Source organism: Epinephelus moara, chromosome 20 (genome assembly GCF_006386435.1).
Source record: "Epinephelus moara isolate mb chromosome 20, YSFRI_EMoa_1.0, whole genome shotgun sequence".
Classification (NCBI taxonomy): domain Eukaryota; kingdom Metazoa; phylum Chordata; class Actinopteri; order Perciformes; family Serranidae; genus Epinephelus; species Epinephelus moara.
Window position 1 is genome coordinate 16,247,606 of NC_065525.1, and position 18,326 is coordinate 16,265,931.

Here is an 18,326-nt window from a genome sequence, read left to right on the forward strand (position 1 = left end):
TCAAGATCATGTCGACAAGAAAACGTCCAGAATTTTTTTTTACTGCAAAGTGGCAAATATTATCTTTGAGGAGATCATTGCACTTGGTTGACTATTTTTCTATTATCTTAGATGTAAGTATTGCATGTTTATTTCAAATGAAACACATTTTTGACTTGTGAATGAGTCAATGGAATTTCTTGCAGTAATGAAAAAATACTGGCAATCATGTCCGCCTGGCACAAACCACATGTTTTGGACAGCTGTTAAGTGACAGAATGTCCCAGCATCATGGTTCTTATATTGCCAGATTCCAGAGAGTCTCCCCTCTTCATATATGGCAGAATATGTCTTCTTCCAACTTGCTATGGTGAGATACATGTAAAAATGTAAGAATTTAGTCATACGGATTTGTTTTTTTCATTGATATAAAAATTAATATAACTGACAACTGACAGATGAAGAGAAGTACTTCCTGCTAAAGAATAAGTGGTTCAAACATAATTATAAATACCCACAAACAAAGTTTGGTGAAAGGCAATTTACGCTATAATATGAAGTGGGAAGAGAAACATGATAAGATGGGATTAATCTAATATGATGTGTGTAGTTCTTTATAGATGTAGCCTCTTAATTTGGCTGTCAAAGTGCACCAGATTGAAGGCTTTTGATATATAATTAACAAAAATTTCGGACCCCCCTACGTGCACCACGACTAAATGACCTTGGTATTTCAAAAATCCTGCGTATGGCCCTGCTTGCTGCCAAGTGTTCAAAAATATAAACTACAAGAGGCCAAATGACCCAGAGGAGCAAGATTATTTGGATGTGATGACCTAGAAAAGACACTAGCAGTTTCAGAAAAGGACTGACAAAAAGTGAACAGATTCAGGAATGTGTTAAACTACTGGAAGAACTATACTGAGATCAAGAAGTTTTTTTTCTCAGCTAAGTCCTGCCCATGGCCACATGTGACTCTAAAGAATCAGTAGATTGCTTATCCTAAGACCCCTTTTTTTCCTTTATGGGTTTACGTCAGACAAAAACACAGTTTATACCTGTAAGGCAGCTTATTTGACACAAATCACAGAGACTTAATCCTGACCATCACAGTGTGCTATATAAACCTGAATGAGCCAGTGAAATACACAAACTTTTTTGTTTTTATTGATGAAACAATTTCAATACAATATACTGTGCACATATGCTGGTTAACTCCTATTCTTAAAGGAATACTTCACCCACAAAATAAGCATTTATATATCGATTTTTCATGCTGCATCATCTTGAATTCATAAAGAAAACATTGTTTATCTCACATGCCTCACATGTGAACGAAGAATCCAAAAACATTACAAACATTGTTGATTAATTGAAATCCTTGGGGGCACTGCCCCACCTTCAGTCCTTTTCTGGCCTTGATTAAAAGATTAAGATTAAAACTTATCTATGCTTTCACTTTCACACTTCTACTTTCTATTTACACTTCACGCTGCTTGATTGTTTTTATGATTTGTAGTTTTACAACTCCATGATTTTTTGGTATCAATTAATCCATGTGTTTAACTGTTTATAATGTCCTTTCATATTAAATAGCCTCGTCTGTTTTATGTCTATTCTGTCTGTTTTCATGTGAAGCACTCAGACTTTAACTGTCTTTATTGTAAAACACTTTGTGCTGCATTTCTTGTATAAAAGGTGCTATATGAATTAAGTTTATTTTTAATATTATTATTACTTTTAGTGCTGGTCAGAAAGGGCTGAAGCCAAGACAATGCAACATATTTGGGAAGCACTGAGGGTACAACTGGACACATGAGACTTGGACTATACTAAACAGGTTGTCTGAGAGTTTTTAAACAAATATAGTTTTGCCGTTTTTGGATTCTTCGTTTACCAGAGGCATGCAAGAAAAGGTAAGATAGCAGGAATAAATTGATAGGTATATAGATGGTCATTTTGTGGGTAAAATATTCCTTTAAACGTAATAAATTTCCATCAAAACACAATATTTCACACTGCACATTTGGCATTCATTCAAGGCATAATCCTATGTATTCAGACATTAAAATGAGTGTAGCTGAACCACGATTATCAGTACCATGAAAGGCTCAATGAATAAATAATTCCTTCATTTGATGCACTTCCCGTAATAATTTAATCCAGTTATACAGCTGTTTTCACAATATGCTGCTAACCTCATATTACCCAGTGTAGCCTGTTACCAGGACTGTGATGGTGCCTGTGCAATTTCACAACATGTGATTTCACATTTGATCAAGAGTCTCTTTAGCTTCACAAAATCAGTTCACACTCTTTTCAAAGACTCCGTCCTCCTGCGCATGTGCACCTTTGAGTCAGGTTATCCCAGTTTTTCCACAGACACTAATCCACATAGTGCACCTCCGCCTGCAGCTCCTTGGTGATGTACCCGAGAAGGGCGGCTGTAACCTGTTGCTTCAGGGTGGCGTTTCCCATCACTAGAGCAGTTAGCTGAGCCACATCAGTCCACTGAATGTCTCCCAGGATGGCCATGAGGTCACCGTAAAGCTTCTGCTGCTGCTCAGGACTGAGCTCCATTATGATCTGAGGCAGCGGTTTGAATTGTCCACTGGTCAGCCAGCAGCCCAGAAGTCCTCCGACAGCACCGCCTGCAGGGGGAGAAGGTTTCAAGCTTGTGAAATACAAAAAAATATCTCTAAGTTTGAGAGAACCTGTTGCACAGCACTCTTCCACTTACCGACTGCAATGCCAAGAGGACCCCCGACCAGCCCTCCAGCGAAGGCAAGCCCTCCAGCTGCCGCGGCTCCCTTCCCTGAGCCTGTCACTGTGGTCCGGATTTGCTGATTGGCAGATAACTCACAACACAGCTTCATGACATCATCAATTCGATGACACATACTGTGGATCAGAGTTAGAATTGTAGGAGGCAGCACAGATACAATAACTGTAAACTACTTAACAGTCTAACACTGAGCATAGGATATGAAAACAGGAAAATACTGTCAGTTGAAATACAATCAATTATTATTGGCTATTCACAAATCACCTATTTACAAAATGACAACAGATACTGACACACACTGAGCAGTTTAAAAGGACAGAAGACGCAACATGATCCTGCAGGTCATTTTCTAATAAAAACAGATAGACTACAGATAGCAATGTGGTGGTGTGATAGCTCTGATTGCATCAGAAAGCATCACAAGGCAAAGGTTACCACAGAGCAGCATCTATAGTCCAATTCAACCAATGATGATTCAGCAGAGCCTGTTACAATAAACAGAGTAAACACAGTAAACATAAACACATACCTTGCTTTGTTATTAAATCCTCATCAATATTCGTCAGGTCTATATTTACAATGTTAACAAGAGAGTGACCATGCTCTTATCAGCTGGCTATTCTTGATGTCTGAGCTTGCATGACTACGCCCGCAATGCCTGATGGGTACCATGAAGATGCTGCGTTCATGAACATTTGGTCAATCCCACGTTTCCTGGTTGTGCAGGTGCATACAACCTACATTTTTAGGTTTTAGGTCACTGTAATGTTATGTTTTCTATATCATGACAGTAGGTCATTGAAGATACTCAGCATATAATAAAAGATTTTGCTTGGGAAATTGAGCAGAAGTAGGGAGTAAGAATAACATCAGTGGCAGCAGCAAATAAAATCTTTTTTTAATGTTAAAGATGCTTTTCCATGAACCTACTTAGCTGGCTACTACAATTAAGGTGTTTATTTGTCAGGGGTAAATGAAGAATGAATTCAAAGAGACACCCTTAAACCACTGATAATATCTTAAATTGATAATTAGGGATACAGTTCTTAATAAATTAGTTAAGTTAGTTTATTAGTTAAGGAGGACACCCTTAAACCCTTGGTAATATCTTAAATTGATAATTAGTGATACATTTCTTAATTCAATTAGTTAAGTTAGTTTATTAGTTAAAGAGGACACCCTTATCTTAAATGGATAATTAGGGACACATCTCTTAAATAAATTAGTTAAGTTAGTTTATTATTCAAGGAGGACACCCTTAAACCACTGGTAATATCTTAAATTGATAATTAGGGATACATTTCTTAATTCAGTTAGTTAAGTTAGTTTATTAGTTGAGGAGGACACCCTTATCTTCAATTGATAATTAGGGACACATCTCTTAAATAAATTAGTTGAGTTAGTTTATTAGTTGAGGAGGACACCTTTAGACAATTGGTAATATCTTGAATTGATAATTAGGATACATTTCTTAATCAAATTATTTAAGGTAGTTTATTAGTTGAGGAAGACACCCTTAAACCATTGGTAATATCTTAAATTGATAATTAGGGACACATCTCTTAAATAAATTAGTTAAGTTAGTTTATAAGTTAAAGAGGACACCCTTAAGCCACTGATAATATCTTGATAATTAGGGATACATTTCTTAATGAAAAGCTTTATGCAATTAAGGGGGTTTAGTAGTTTACTTGTATACATAAAAAAAACCTCTTAAACTGATAATGTCAAATATTTCAGATTACTGTCCAATTTGTGGGGAAAGTCACCTACTCCTTAAATTCTTCTTAATTTGCTACTAACATACTTTTATTAATTATTATTGATTTTCCCCACATATTACAACTAATAGAAATAATATTTCCGATAGCAACTGAATGCAACATAAACAGCCAATGAGCGTCCAACAAGAAGGGGGCTGGAACCATGGGTGGATTATATTAATATTCTGAAACCAAACTTGTTTATGACAACTGATCCATCTAAGCTGCTTTAAATCCACAGATAGTTATGTGTGCTATTACATGAATATATATATATATGTTTAAACATTATCTGTAACTACATTATTTATGCAGCTGTGGGCAGATTCATCCTGTCACACTGCGTGGATGAAACCCACTGCTACTTCTCTAATAGATAAATCTCTGACAGCAGTTGTGTCTGTCACTGTGTCACAGTGTGCTGATCACTGCAGCAGGGATTCAGCTCAGTACAGTATGTCGACTGTTTACATTTGTGCAACCATCCACATTTACCCAGAGTACACCGGGAGGCACAGAGGAGCAGCTGCGTCAAGGTAGATTCATGTTGCTGGAGAACGGAAGTTGCAATATTTTTTCTTCAAAATAAAAGTATGTAAGGGGACTGAGGAAAGAGTAGAGTGAAATATGAGATTCTTGTTCTTGAGTGTTTCCATCTTAGCAGGGGCGTAAATATAAACAGTGCAGGCAGTGTGGTTGCACTGGGGCCCGTGAGGTGGGGGGGCCCATGGAGAGAATGGGCCCTCCAATAATGTGTTGGTGGGGAATGGGCCCTTATGAGTGATTGCCATCTTGGAAATATGCCTGTTTTCAAAGAAGAACTCTCAATAAATTAAAAACAGTGCCCTTTGCTATGTGTGCCCTTGAAAAAGGCAAACCCATCTCTGTCATGTCTTTTTTGTAAAATAGTCATCAGCATCTATAACAAAATTATATGCTTATTCAAAATAAACTATAACAAACCACTGAAATGATTAAATTAACCTAATAATTTCTCATTTTCTTTGGCATTTTTTGTAATGTACAGATATGCAATGACGATTGCTGGGTAATGTGTATGTTAATGTTATCCAATGTCAAGTTTCTGATCATGTTATGAGACAATACCTGCACCATAGCGTACACTAATTGAAACCATCATAATAGCGTGCACTGGGGGCTGTCTTAACTACCTTACACCACTGCATCTAACTCTATTACTTCTACTCCACTACATTTCTGATTGAAATGTACTTTTTCATCAGCTGCATTTGACAACTGTACTCATTATGCTCATGGATGGATTACTGAACAGGCCTATCAGGCCAAAGTGTCAGGGGGCCCCCATGCCTTCTCCTACAAAATGTCACATGAAAGACACATACCAACCAACAGGCAACCTCTGAGGCCGATGCAGAAGTGCCAGAAACTGCAGTTCATCAAGTGGCCACTTGAGGCTTAATCACCATAGGTACCGCGTGTTAACATGCCAAACTTTAAAGTAGAAATAATAATGTTACAGTAAGGTACAAAAACAGTTTTGGTCTCTATAGCTAAATTCAATGTTCATGATACGGGAGGTGACGTTTTTTATGACTCACCTGACTGTAATTTATTAAGGCCCATAGTTATCCATATTAAAGAATGGGGCTGCTTGAGTGACAGGCTATCTGCGGGGTGTCACTATAGCTTGTGAGTCAGACTCACCCCACGCACCTCCACAGCTCCAGCCTCTCATCCAAATATGGTCATTTCTGGCTCCAAAAAACCAAGATGGCGACGGCCAAAGTGCCGATCTTGAGGCTTCAAAATGGCAGTCCACAAACCAATGGATGACGTCACGGTCGCTACGTCCATTATTTCATACAGTCTATGGTACCAACCCGGGACGGACTCAAAACGACTACAAAGAGACATAAAACCCCAATAAAGAGAGACTCAGTGACTTTAAAGTCTGTGTTCATTGCTCTTATGAAGGAAAGGTGGTGGGGCCCTTTGTATGTCTGTGCCCAGGGTGGATAGATAGATAGATAGATAGATAGATAGATAGATAGATAGATAGATAGAATTACCTAAAAGTATAATGAATTTGAGTCAACTCCACCTTGACCACCTACAAAATGAAAATCCTGCTTGAACAGTGGTTAAGTCATAAATAAAAATGATAAAATGCAACAACAGGGGCTCAGCAGCTATAAGATTAATCTGGTTATGCTTCTTGGTAACTAAAAAATTGAATTCATAAGTTTTACTTGTGATGGACTAATTTTCTGTTGTATATTTATCTTATTTTTTTTTTTTTTTACTAATTCACTAGTTCAATTATAGTTTTGAATCTGTTCACTCCTGGGTAATTTCATTTTGTTAGTAGGCTAATTTGTTACACTTAGAGGCGACATATCAATGAGAGCTTTTATTTTGAATATTCTGACCGGAAGTTCCGTTGTAAATGCTGGTGGTTTGACTTTGGACCGAGGTGCATGTCGCAGCGAGAGTGACGAGGAATATCTGTTCATCTTTGGATCTTAAAAACCGTGGATATTTTTGGAAATCATGCAGAAATCTTGAAATGAGAGTGTGAGATGGTATCACTTCCGAAAGTGAGGATAATTATCACTGCCCCATTGATGAATACGACCAGCACGGCTCTCAGGAATAGCTGCTGCTGCATTCATAAACACTTCTTTAGGACTCACAACAACCCCTGAGCTTTGTTTTGGGGTCACTAAACAACACATATTCCTGTTGTGCACGATGGCTGAAAAAGGTAAAATGAACATAGAGCATCTCGGCGGAGTTGTCAGGCTCCGAGAGGAACACGAGAAGGTAATTTCACCAGTTGACACCAAACGTTTCGCTGGCTAGTAACTAACGTCTAACGTTAGCCGAAGCACAGTCCGCTGCTGCTGCTGCTGGCCACGCGGTACATCAGCACAGGCTTATAATCACGAGTGGGTCCAATAAACTGCTTTATACATCAAATATACACATTTATGCACCAATTGTACTAACTCATATGTCACATTAGAAAGTTGTGGGTTAATTGTTTTGACTGTCCATTTTCGAGAAGCTTCCTGCCTTGCAGCCTCACGTGCTCAAGTTCTTGTTTAAACGAATGTTGCCTTCACGGGGGTGTGTTCACTTTCGTTTCTTCACACTTCTGCTGGGTTTAACAGCAGACTGGTCTGGTTTGTTGACTTTGGGAAGTTGACTTTTAATGTCTTTTATGAAGTCTTGACCAGCTAGCTAACGGTTTAGCTAATAATGAATATTACACGTCAACGCCCCCCATAGATACTCGGACAGGAAGTCCCAACTGTACAAACACACTAGCTGAGAAGTTTCACTTTTACATGACCTCTGACAAAGTTGAAGCTCCCATCAGACTAGTTCACTGTTTTCCCGTCCAGTAATCAGATTACTTGTTAGTGAAATATAATAGCAGTTCTCATTTTCATGCAGACTGCAACAAACTTTGGTTTGTATCACAGTGAAGGGTGTTTGTGCAGATGTCCTCACCATGTGGACGTCGTTTTGTCAGCTGTGTTTGTCTTTCTCTTCTGCTTCCTTCATCTGGTTTGGGTGTTTTGTCTTTTTCCCTGTGTGTGATGATTTTTTAATTCAGACAGAATATTAATTATTTGTGTATATGCACAGTAGTATTTGCAGCACTAGTCAAAAGAAAGTATTGATCTCAGGAAATGTGTAAGAATAAGGAGTCTGCTTGTGTGCTACCTTAACTCTTTTAGGCTCTTGAGGCCTTGACACAAGAGTGTGTGAGTTGCACAGATTTTCAACGTGATTTGTATTGAAATTATCTGTCCTAAAAACAGGTGGTGAAAGACTGTGAAAGTCGGATTCAGCACTGGTAAGCATTGAGAAACTCCTATTTGATTTTTAACAATTGCATAATGACAACATTCTTTAGTTTTCTGCTTACTTTTTAGTACACAGTAAGAAAATGTCTGCCACACAAAGGGTGTAGCAAAAAGCAGCTGGTCAATCCATGTTCTAATATGATAGGTTTTTCATTGGCGATATATAAAACATGTATACCTGTAAAAGGAAAAGGCGTGCAATACACATCTCTGCAGTGTTCATAACATTAATAAATCAAAAGTCCATCAGCACAGCACCAAACCTTATATCATCAGGTGACCTAGTCTACACATAAAGCCCAGAAACCGACAAACAAAAGAGGTCCCTATGATACAACCAAAGCAAAATAAGCAAAAGCCCACTGTCTCCGTCTGTATTTTACAATTGTAGTACATTTCAGTACAATGTCTAGCTTCTGTGACTTAAAACAAAATGGATTCCACCAGACAAGCAAATATGATGTTGGGGCTAAAGCAAAAGCTGGTTTGGAGATCTTAGGTAGACATGACTTGTCCCCCAAGAGCCAAAGAAGCAGCATCATTCTTAAAATTTACTTCGTACATATTAAAGGCAAGTCTTTTCTGCACAGCTCTTGCTGTATGATAGAAAACATTGGCCACAGCCAAGATTTTATGGCTCTGAACTTGCTTGTCTCTGAGTGATCTATTCCTACAAATACTACCAATTTAAGAATGAAATTAAATGGATTTTTCACCCAGATATCGAGCTTCTGTCATTACCCACTCATGTAGTTCAGAAAAGTTTGTGTTTAGTCGAGACACAGTTGGTACGGCTCCACGTTCAAACTGCATAATTTATAGTCTAATAATAGCCACGAGTGTGGCTTCCTCAATTAATCAAGCATGATTCTGTGCAATATTGATGCTTTGCGTCGAGAGTGCCGGCTCTGGTCAAAATCAACAAATTAGACACTCCCTGACCAATCAGAGGCGTTTGTTTCAAGTATGCCGCAATTAGCCCATTTATTCCTGATACTCAAACACAGTTGCAGTCGCAAGAAGGAGCGTTTTTAGTACACAGCCAACTTTAGAGGCCCTGTGATGATCTGTGTGATTGTCTTTGACCACCAGGATGGGCCAAAGACAGTTTCCATCTTCCACCACCACAAAAAAGTTGTATTTGATTCTAATCAACACTGTTAGACCTCGGCTCAGGTTGATGTTGGTGCAGAGAACTCAGTGTACCAACAGGCCCTTTGCCACAGCAGCTATTTTGACTTGTTACAGTAGGAAAAGCACAGGTGTTACTGAGAACATTAACAAAGGCTCTGTTATATTTAAGTGTCCCAGTAAGCCATGATAGTGTGGAAGTGAGCCAGCATGCACAAAACCAGGACGCACTGAGTTCACCTGTGCTTTTCCTACTGCCATATGCAAAAGTACCTTCCTCCTGATACAGGATCACTGACATGATAAGGTGTATAGTGTCCCAACAAAACAGATGCAGCAAAGCTAACAGGAGAGTGAAGGTGTCAGTGTATACAGACCCACACAGTCCTAAGAAAAACACTAATCAGACAGAGTAAGCAGAGACACCTGTGAGTGGGATGTGACTTTCTAGGGGGCTCTACTGCAGTGTAACTTCATTACAGTGAATCCATTTTCATTAATTGGCAGCAGTGGGTTACCGCTGGTATTCTTGGTCATATTGATTACAGATACAGTTAGTATTATGTGGAAATTGGGGCTGTTGCCCGTCAGTTTAAGGACAATAGCACGCTTCTTCAAAGATGACTAAAAAATATTTCAGTGTTGTCAGCTGAGCAGCCCTACTGTCAGTCTTGAAAGACCCTTCCCAACCCTGCCACCCAACCCACACAGCGGATTTAATTTATTTGACTTATTGGAGCTCCTGTCAGGTCTGTGTGGGCTTGTACAGACTGTGCTTGACATTTCTTTGATTCTCCTGTTAGTTTGTTTGGACTTGTCAGGATGAGACAAGTTTCACCTTAATCGTTCTAACTGGTACATTGAGTCCAGTGATGTCACATAATTCACAACATAGTCCCGCCTCCCTGTAATCTGAACAGAGGATTAACAAAGCAGATTAACTGAAAAGGCCTGCATGGATACTCAAGACCCTTGTGCAATGCACCAGCAGCCTGTGGTCACAGGTAGAGCACACTCGGTCACACCAAAGTGGCTGAAACAAGTGGAAAAGTGTGTTTTTCGTGATAAAAATCGAGACTTTCTCACTCTTTGTCATATGGTTATAACAAACATACAACAATTTAAAATCAATAATCTTATTAACACACTGTATCACTGCTGTGTCTCTGTGTTAATTAGGTAATGCAACGGATTCTGTTGCTTTAGGGTCCATTTTTAAGGTTGAGGTTAAAGGTCACAAGGAGACTATTCCAGCAATCAGTGAGGAAAACCAAGGAGATAAGGTCAATGATATTGGAAGCACGTTGCTTTCATCCAGCAACAACACACTTTGTTTACCATGCAGAGAGCATTGCATAACTTCCTATGTGTGTACTGTTCAAACTGGTTTTGTGACTCTCACTGGAGAAACTAGGCCATCTCGAAGCATTTTTAAAATTGTGAAACTAACTTTTGGAGCAACTGCATATTTCTGTGTTGTTTATCTGCACGCACGAAGGCGCCAGAGCGTCGTTGTGATTTTCTCTGAAGTTTGTCCATCGGCAAATAGATACAAATGAATACCAGCGACTTCTTTCGGAGTCTTGGGTCACACCAAGTGTCCCCCCTCTCCACATAGGGGGGAAACAGGCGCTTCCTCATTACTCCTTAGCTGTCGTTTGCTTCCCGTTGTTCTGTTAAACATCCCAAAATAAATCAAACAAACCAATCTGGGTAACAATGGCTTCAGAGGAGATTTGTGGCTTGAAATGAAAGAGAAAAAATCTGAATAGTCGTTGGCCTGACATCATTGTAAATCGATGCTTTTACAGGAAGAAGGTGTCAGGTGACTACGAAGCCCTGAATGACCGCCTTAAAACTCTTCCAGATCAGCTGTCTTATGACATCATGGTGAGTGCAGACATTGTTGAAATGCACGGGGAAAACACACAGTCACACAGCCTGTGCATTGTGGGTGAGTTCTGAGATGAATTCCTGTTGCAAGTTTACCATTTACATTCTTAACTTTGCAGAAGCTGATCTTAAATAGGCACGTTTACTGCCGTCACTGAGTTTTATTTCTTCTTTTCTCCCACTTTCGTATCCACATTCTGCCACCTGCTTCATTAACTGTTTCTCTTTCCGTCTGCTCTTTTTCCCCTCTGTACTATAAACAGGTGCCATTTGGCCCTTTGGCCTTCATGCCAGGGAAGTTGGTGCACACAAACGAGGTCACGGCGTTGCTCGGCGACAACTGGTTTGCCAAGTGCTCTGCCAAACAGGCTCAGAAAATAGTTGATCACAGGATGAAATGTGAGTCTGTTTTTGAAAAGACTGCTTTCTGTCCTCACTAAAGACGGCTTTGTTTAATTTTGATGTAGTGGCTCAGCACTTCTCTCGTTCATCCAGCAGAGGGCGTCGCTGCATCAAGCTTGTCTGAGGAATCACTGAAGTGACAAACTTTCAGCTGAGCCAATTTTTTACCAGAATATTTGGGGAGAAACTTTTGAGATACTTGTAGAATTTAGTCTTTTTAAAGGAAATGTTTAGTGAACTGTAATGCCTCCTCTAATAACTGTACTGAAATCTTGAAGCGTGCATGATTTTGACATATGCAGGGTGCTTAATTTCACATGTGGTTACAGGGTTGCAAGCTGCAAGGCACATTTGCAGCGCTCATTCGCTGTGCTGCTCTTGCACTTGTGTTTATATGTCACCGTTGTCACCGTCTCTGTTTTAAATCATATCCTCTCCTCTCCTGTGGTGAAATCAAAAGTCCCGTAAATGCAGCATTTATTTGTTTGATCGAGTGCAAGAAGTCTTTGGAGAAAAAAAAGTGTTAACTCTAACATGGGTTATGCGGAGCCATGTTTTGCCTGTGTTTTCCCCGCTGCTCATTCTAGGATTGAAAATCTCATATCAAGTCAAATGGGCCCAAGTAACGATCTCTGATGTGAACATTATTAGAGTGTTTAGTGAAGCAGAAACATGCTGCCACAGCCCATCCGCAGCCGTCTGCCCCCCCCCCCCCCCCCCCCCCCCCCCCCCCGCCCTCCTCCTATCTCCTGACCCTGCCCACCCCGCTATTACAGAGCTAAGTGCTGTAATACAAACATAGCTGGCTGAAATGTGTCAGACAGCGGCTGAGTTGTCAGGCCTTCTGTGTTTGACCTTTCCTCACTTCCAGTTGATGCACTGACTGGAGGGGCTCCCGATCGCCATGGAAACAAGGGCCCTCTGCCGCTATTAGTAAAAGGGCTTAATTGTTGTCAAGATTTAATGATCCGGAGTAGTATTCAGGGCAGAAGATATTATGAACTGTTTGTGTCATCATTTTTCAATTTTTTCCCCCCAACTTGTTTAGGATTTTAACCCTTCAGCTGCTGTTTCCCATTGTTATATTAAATGATTTATTTAAATCTATATCAGCCTGCAGCCTTTTTTTCCCCCCACACTGAGTTTTGTCAGTCTGCTTTCGACTCCCTGAAGGCACATTTAGATGATAATTTACCTGCTTTTTTTTTTTTCTCTCTTCAGATGTGAAGCATGAACTTGATGATCTGTCGAAGACGATAAAAAACTTTGAAGCGAGAGTTGGGCTCGTGAAGGATTTGGAAACCATGTCGTCTGTACGTAGCATTGCTTCAAGTCGTCTCACAGATGAGGTATTGCGTAAGACAATGTACATAAGATAAGACAAGTGTATTGACCTTGCTTCTTTTTTAGAGCAAAGGGGACTATGTTGACATTAGAGAAGAGACCGGAAAGGAGGACGCTGCTGTCACCAAAGGTATCTTTGTCACTATGTCTTCTGCCCTCATTTGCTTGTCCATCTTTCTCTAACAAAAGGCAAAGAAAACTTGTACACCAAACTCACATTGACATTTAAGCTAAAAAACGTATCGAATTTCTTTCCCATCTCGCCTGCATTACCAGGAAAGCAAAGAATAGCTCACAAACCAAATTCTAAGCCCAAGTTGGACGCCGTGTTGGATCTAAAAGAGGAGGATGAGGAGAATGAAGGAGAGACCGGAGATCAAGGGAGCAGAAAGGGCGTCATGACTGAGGAGGAGTTGTGGGCTAGATTGGATGAACTTGAGAAACTGGAGGAGCTGCAAGACGAGCAGGACAGGTAGATGAACACACTCAGGGTGTTGCTTTAATGATGCACGTTTTCTAACCTTGGGCAAAATTAAAACGTCTCTCGGAAATGTTTTTTTCTAGATTATACGATAACGCAGACATGAACGGCGAGGACACATCATCCCTTTCCTCAGAAGAGGAGAAGGAGGGAGACGCTGTGCCTCCAGTGAACGGGCTGAGTCTGAAGCCGAGCTGGGCGTCCGTGCCTCATAGTAAAGCGCCGCCGAGCACAGACAGGAAAGCGGAAGAAGACGACGACGAGGAAGAGGAAGGCAGCTGTTTGCCCACCATCTATTTCTCTCACACGACAGAACCCAAGAAGGTCAGAGTGATAAATAACTTATTTTAAGTCTGCAGTTTAGTTCTGTTTTGGGGACTTTCTCTTTACCCTGACTCTGTCTTGTTCTGCAGGTGAGGATAAACACAGGTAAAAACACCATGTTGAAGTTCAGTGAAAGGAAAGAGCAGAAGGAACACTCAAAGAGGAAAAAGAAAAACGGCCACAATAACGGACACTCGCATCACGAACTTCACAAGATCACAACACCGACCGACATTTACAGGTAAAAACAGCACTAAATTCAGACATATCAGAATTGAAAAAAGAGGTCTGTTTAATTAGGTTCCTCTCCTCTGATTGGTGATCTGCTGTCTTTGCCAGGTTGTTTGTGGACGTGAAGAACGGGGAACCCATCCCCAGGAAGTCAATCCTAAAATCTCGAAGCCGAGAGAACAGCGTGTGCAGCGACACAAGCGAGAGCAGCACAGCGGACTTTGAAGAGCGCCGCATGATCGGACGCAGCTTCAGCCACGACGAGGCGACGCACAGCGACACCAGTGACGGCATTACGGAAGAGGACAGTCCCACGGCGGTCCCACTGCACCCTGCCAGCCGATTCGAGGTAAACAATTTGTGGTCGTCTATTAGTTCTTCTCCCTGTCTGTTTTTTTTTGTCTGATCAGGTCTTAGTCAAGGTGCTTTGTACAGTCTTTAATCTCAGTTACAGTGTGAAGGAAGACGCCTATCTTATGAAACAGTTTATGAAAATTGCACCTTTGAGCCTCAGATCCCTTAATGAGAACATAAAACTCCCACAGAAGCCTCTTTAAGTTAAAATGGGAGCTGCATATGGTCGAACAATCATTAAATGGTAGTCACAAGAGGCGGCATGAATGAGAAAACACAGCACGAAAACAGCGTAAACTCGTTTGTGACCCTAAACCTTCATCAGTCACGTAACACCACATTAACAGTGATTTCGCTCCGCCTCTCTCTCTTCTCCAGGCCTTTTCAGGTACAGTAGTAGAAAAGGACCCGATGCCTTCAGGTGTCCCCCATCTGACCATCGCTCCGCCAGCTCTGCCGACCATACTGGAGAGGAAACAGGAAGAGGTGGCGCCTGATACGGCTCCGCCTCAGCAAGCCCCGAAGAGGGTGTCGAAGTTTAAAGCTGCCAGGTTGCAACAGAAGTGACTCTAAACCAGCAGATATCCATGAATCACAATAACTGTTTTTTTTTTAAAGAAAGCCTTTGTCTCTTTTCCATAACTGATAACCTGCACAAACCATCCTCTCCTTTCTTTCACGTGTCTTTCTCTTTAATCCACACACACAATCCTTGATCATGACTTCAGTGAGAAGAAGTAGAGTAGCAACGCCTTGTAGGTAACTTCTTTTTAAGAAGCTCCAAACACTAGTAATGCAGTCTTTTTTGCTTATCCACTCCCGCAGCATAAATAGCGCTTAATTTGTCCATCTTTCTGCGGGGCTTGCTTAAACCGTTTGCCGTCTGTCACATGTTTACCTGTCTTCTTCTTCTCTGTTGATCTGTGCTATCGCCAGTGTAGGTGAGACTCCAGGCTACACGTAGGATCAGTTGCCTCGTTTTGTTTCCTTTTCCAAGTATTGATCATAAAACAGAGTCAGTTCTCATTTTACCTTCTCTTGACCTGCCTAATGAATGTACGTATTCCTTTGTGACGAGCTTTGTGTAAAGACAAAAAAAGAATATCGACGGAAACTAAAAGGAAAATAAACGATTTTGGCTACAAGTCTTGCTTCTTCTTTCTTCCTTGAAAGAATATCACCATCTTCTTGGTCTCTTTTTTCATTTTTGTTTTGCTAACAGGCTGTTATTCTGTATCTGAATATCAGTTTGGAAAGCTCTCCTCGTTGTTGTCACACTGCATGTGTAATAGTAACACATTTTTGCTCCCGATACCTAGTGCAAATTGTTTTGGTCTTTAAACAGCTATTACCAGACACTGACTGAGCGAATATGGTCGCTAATGAATTATTGTTACTCCCTGTGAATTTCCTGTTGTGCATTAAAATTTGAAGAACTAAGTTAAGCACCATCCCCGTGCCATATTGCAGCCAAACTCTGTAAGCGAGCAGTGACATTTCATCAAAGTTGTATCGCAAACTGAACACAGAATGCCTGTTCCAGTTAGCGTAAGTACAATCAAAGTGCAGCCTTAATGAGAGAGGGAGCCGACCACTCTGACAACAAATCACGTTTAGCATGGGCCCACAAACAAAAATTAACTGCTGGGGACAAGAGGAAAGTCTGATTCAGAGATCACAGGAAAAATTTGGGATGTAAAACATCTGTACTGCTGTATGATTTGATATGTGGATGATGGGGAGCATTAAAATCCTTAATTTAAGCATGAGTACCAGTGCATCCATCAATCAGTTTTCTGTAACCACTTATCCTCTTAAGGGTGATGAAGGGCTGCAGCCTGTGGAGTACACACTGGCCAGGACACCATCAGACCAGCTCAGAGACAGAAAACCATTCACACTCACATTTACACCTACAGGTAATCTAAAGTCACCAGTTAACTAACCTGCATGTCTGTGGACTGTGGGAACCAGAGCACCCAGAGGAAACCCACACAATATGGGGAGAACATGTAAACTCCACAAGGAAGAGCCCAACCCAGCCAGTGGGTTTGAACCAGAACAGTATTGCTGTGAAGCAACTGAGTCCATTACAAGTAAAAGTCCTCAATCCAACCTCCTGCTCCAGTAGAAGTATGTAAGTATTAACAGCACTTACTTTAAAGGTAAAAAAAGTGTGATGATTTATTAATATTTATTGCATTATTATACTCTTAACACATCAGCGTATGATTAGCATTTTACTGTTTTCATCCCAGGGGTCAGGACCCCTCCAAAGGCCCACTAGACAAATCTGAGGGGTCATGAGATGACATTTCTCTAATAAATTATAACCATCTGATTAAGTTAGAGGGAAAAGGTTTCTTTGGTGGAACTGCTACTAACTCATAGACATCTGAAACATGACAAGAGGCCCCAACCAGACGCAGTTCTTTGTAAGGATTCATATATCAAGAAAGCTTTAATTTATAACAATGTGATGAATTGTAGGAGCTTATCATAAATATTTTTCATCTAAAATCCTAATCTGAATAAAATACATAGCTGATGAAATACTGCAGTAGAGTAAAAAGAAAGTAGCAGACATTTTAAAAAGCCTGTAAACAAAATATAGTAAAGTACAAGATCAGATCAGAGACTCACTAAAAAGATTTTTACTCCTAACTCCTACTGTCATCCCTGGGCTATCCATCCCTCCATCCATCCATTTCCTAACTGCTTATCCTCTTGAGGGTTGCGGGGGGCTGGAGCCTATCCCAGCTGACATTGGGTGAGAGGCAGGGTACACCCTGGACAGGTCACCACACTATCACAGGGCTGACACATAGAGACAGACAACCATTCACGTTCACATTCACATCTATGGACAATTTAGAGTCACCAAGTAACCTGCATGTCTTTGGACTGTGGGAGGAAGCCGGAGTACCCAGAGACAACCCACGCTGACACGGGGAGAACATGCAAACTCCGCTCCTTCACCCGGGATCAAACCAGGAACAGGCGACAGTGCACCACACCAACGTGCTGCCCCATCCCTGGGCTAATGAGTTGAAATCATTATTTTATTTAAGCAACTTATCATTTATTTTTCAGAATTTACTTTTGTGATATACATACAGGAGATAAGGAGTGAAATGTTTTGCATGATTAGAAAGAAATGGTCTGTTGTCCAGAGGAGGACAGAAGTTGTTTGTTGTGCAATTTAGGTGAGGTTGATGATGTATATGACGACATAAGGAGTGTAGTCCTCAGTAAAATGACCTCCATTTATGTTGATTTCTATTGGTTTGAAAAATTTGAGTTTTGTTTCCAAAAGGGAACTGTTTTTGTGGCTGAATTTCTTCGCCAGGCCTCAGATAGAAGGCAGAGTATTCTGTTTCTGAGCTAAGTAGCTAAATAAAATGGCCTTTTGATTGTTACTGTAACATCATTGTAATGGTGTCTTGTAAACCCATGAGGGTTGGGCACATGTAAGTGTGCATGACACGAACAGAAGTCAATCAATCATGTACAGTTTTTGTGTAGATGTCAGTGGCAGAGCGGGGAGTGTTTTCTCCAAAGCCTGGAATCTTCGAGGATTTTAAAATAAATAAAATCAATGGAGCAAAAGTTGCCATTACCTCTCCATTAGTAATGCTGTTTATGCCAAATTCGTGCCCTACCTGTGTGTGTAAATTAAAAATACTAACAACAGATAATTTTTGCCTCTTTTCAGACAGCAGGAGGGAAAATTAGTCATCCTCAGTATTTGTTGTTTTATGGTTTTAGAGTGATGAACACAG

The 18,326-nt window shown here is 40.6% G+C and overlaps 2 protein-coding genes across 2 annotated transcripts; one reads left to right on the forward strand and one right to left on the reverse strand.

Moving 5' to 3' along the window:
• Window positions 1-1,124: 1,124 nt before the first annotated feature.
• Window positions 1,125-3,426, reverse strand: zgc:112052 (protein C19orf12 homolog). Its single transcript, XM_050073080.1, has 3 exons — window positions 3,294-3,426; window positions 2,720-2,880; window positions 1,125-2,630 (listed from the first exon to the last, which is right to left on the reverse strand). The coding sequence occupies exons 2-3, from the start codon at window positions 2,877-2,879 to the stop codon at window positions 2,365-2,367; spliced, it is 426 nt and encodes a 141-aa protein (XP_049929037.1). The 5' UTR covers window position 2,880; window positions 3,294-3,426; the 3' UTR covers window positions 1,125-2,364.
• Window positions 3,427-6,957: 3,531 nt separating this feature from the next.
• On the forward strand, window positions 6,958-15,689 carry uri1 (URI1 prefoldin like chaperone). Its single transcript, XM_050073540.1, has 11 exons — window positions 6,958-7,332; window positions 8,340-8,374; window positions 11,327-11,405; window positions 11,672-11,807; window positions 13,032-13,123; window positions 13,221-13,284; window positions 13,431-13,626; window positions 13,719-13,959; window positions 14,049-14,200; window positions 14,299-14,539; window positions 14,923-15,689. The coding sequence occupies exons 1-11, from the start codon at window positions 7,261-7,263 to the stop codon at window positions 15,109-15,111; spliced, it is 1,497 nt and encodes a 498-aa protein (XP_049929497.1). The 5' UTR covers window positions 6,958-7,260; the 3' UTR covers window positions 15,112-15,689.
• Window positions 15,690-18,326: the final 2,637 nt, after the last annotated feature.

Bases quoted from the DNA above. Each gene is read 5' to 3' on its own strand.
- zgc:112052 (XM_050073080.1), bottom strand. From the start codon at position 2,879: ATGTGTCATCGAATTGATGATGTCATGAAGCTGTGTTGTGAGTTATCT. The intron at 2,631-2,719 runs GTAAGTGGAAGA...CTCCCCCTGCAG, and splicing joins TCCTCTTGGCATTGCAGTCG to GCGGTGCTGTCGGAGGACTT.
- uri1 (XM_050073540.1), top strand. From the start codon at position 7,261: ATGGCTGAAAAAGGTAAAATGAACATAGAGCATCTCGGCGGAGTTGTC. The intron at 13,627-13,718 runs GTAGATGAACAC...GTTTTTTTCTAG, and splicing joins CTGCAAGACGAGCAGGACAG to ATTATACGATAACGCAGACA. The intron at 13,960-14,048 runs GTCAGAGTGATA...CTTGTTCTGCAG, and splicing joins ACACGACAGAACCCAAGAAG to GTGAGGATAAACACAGGTAA.